This window comes from Anopheles stephensi, chromosome X (assembly GCF_013141755.1).
Source record: "Anopheles stephensi strain Indian chromosome X, UCI_ANSTEP_V1.0, whole genome shotgun sequence".
In the NCBI taxonomy this organism is placed as follows: domain Eukaryota; kingdom Metazoa; phylum Arthropoda; class Insecta; order Diptera; family Culicidae; genus Anopheles; species Anopheles stephensi.
In genome coordinates, this window is record NC_050201.1 from 14,837,495 (window position 1) to 14,839,489 (window position 1,995).

A 1,995-nucleotide genomic window follows, 5' to 3' on the forward strand; every position below is an offset into this window, starting at 1 on the left:
CAGCAGATGCAACAAATGCAGGTGCAACAACAGCAGCAGCAACAGATGCAGCAGCAAATGCAACAATCCATGCCGATGGGTGCATCGAACGCACAGCTGTTCCAGCAGGGTGGGATGCCGCGCGGTGTAGGACCGGCGGGGTCGGGTGCCGGATTTCCGCCCGGTGCCGGCCCGAACCTGCAGGGCCCGTTAGCGTACCTGGAGAAAACGGCTAGCAATATAGATCTAGTGGGCCTTGGCGATGGTCGAAGGTGACGCGGGCGGGGCAGGGGACGCGGTAGAGGTCGGGGCCGAGGAAGAGGTCGTGGACGCGGCAGTGTGGCCGAGTTCCACAGTGGCCCACTAACCTGAGGCTGGGGCATGGGCGGGATGGAACAGCGGGAGGGCATTGTTTGCCAACCCGGCCCGGACAACATCCTCCATCCAACCATGTCCCCCCTCGCCAGAGCTCGCGTATTTCTTCGTCTACCGGTTGCGGTGCATGGTTAGGGGCCCTCGGCCGTCAATCAACCGTTGGCGATAACACTGTTAGGAAAGAAGTTTAGGCAACAAGGAAGGCAACACAGGCAACAGTACAGCAGCATCGAGCAGCGAAACATGGTTCCCCCATCTGCAACAGAAATTATCCAAAACCTTGGACCGCGCGACGGTGCGGCCACAAAATGCAAATCCTCCCACTCCGGCGTGGCACCACACACTCACTCACTCACTACCACATGCACGTTTGGCGCACACATCTAGAAATTTCTCTTTGACCACTTACGCCAAAATTGACCCCCTATTTGTTATCTCCATCGCATCCCCCAGCATCCCCAAAACTTTGAGCGTGTAATGTAATGTAATGTGTACAAAGCAAACCGACCAGCGATACGAGTGCACACAGTCTCACTTCAATCCTCAAAATATATCACAACCACCCCCTTTCGTGAACATTTTCACATTTGTTGGTCCTTCGAACCGGATCGTGATATACGGAGAGGAAGTTTCATTCTGCAACCAAGAGTGGAACTCGGTATACGGAAATTGTGCAAGTCATTACGTGACAAATTCGCCATCGCATTCGGCCCCGCGTCAAGGGCAACGGTCGGTTACACTCCACCATTTCGAATTTCGCGCCAACGAGTTGCTCGTTACCGTCGTGTGATATTTCGTGTGATATTTTCGAGAAGCAATGGATAAGAAAATCAAGGCAGTGCAGTTGAAGAAAAGGATTGCTGTGGAAAGCATTAAATCCATGGAGCGGTTCCAGACGGATTTCCAACCCAACGACGCCCAACAGATTCCGGAGGTGTTAGAGAATTTGGAATCGCATCAGGCAGGGTTCTTCGCCGCTATTTCTAAACTGGAGGAACTCGACGAAAGTGATGCAACAATCGAAGCGTGCATTATGGAGAGAATCCACTTCGAGGAACGTTGCAGGAAGCTGAAATCATTTTTACGTGCAAATCAACCCAAGGAAGAAGGAGCGGTCAACGATACGACAGGTTTGGCTTCGTCGACACTCGCTTTTGGTCGACCGCACGCACCAAACCTACGCTTACCCAAAATCGAGCTTCCAACGTTCGATGGAGATCATACGAAATGGCTGTCGTTCCGCGATCGCTTCCTTGCTATGATCGACGCTTCGCCTGAGCTTCCGTCCATCGCAAAACTGCAGTACTTACTTTCATCGCTAAAAGGAGAGGCTGCACTACCCTTCGAGCACACACCTCTAACGGAAGACAATTACGCAATCACATGGGCTGCTCTGCTTAAACGGTACGACAACTCGCGTCTACTAATCCGTGAGTATTATCGGAAAATGCACTATCTCCCCGGAGTGCATTCGGTGTGCGTGGATAAGCTTTCCCACTTGGTGGATGAATTCACGCGCTTCGTGAACGGATTAGTGAAGTTAAAGGAACCGGTAGATTCGTGGGATACACCGCTGTCGAATATGCTGCTTATGAAGTTAGATCGGGAAACGCTGTTGGCTTGGGAAAAGCATTCGGTACA

At 52.2% G+C, this 1,995-nt stretch overlaps 1 protein-coding gene across 1 annotated transcript; it reads left to right on the plus strand.

The window, feature by feature from the left end:
• Window positions 1–852, plus strand: LOC118510222 (alpha/beta-gliadin clone PW8142-like). Its single transcript, XM_036051791.1, has one exon. The coding sequence runs from the start codon at window positions 7–9 to the stop codon at window positions 253–255; it is 249 nt and encodes an 82-aa protein (XP_035907684.1). The 5' UTR covers window positions 1–6; the 3' UTR covers window positions 256–852.
• The last annotated feature ends 1,143 nt before the right edge of the window (window positions 853–1,995 follow it).

What these genes read in the sequence shown, in the direction of transcription:
- LOC118510222 (XM_036051791.1), top strand. Translation starts at nt 7, where the DNA reads ATGCAACAAATGCAGGTGCAACAACAGCAGCAGCAACAGATGCAGCAG.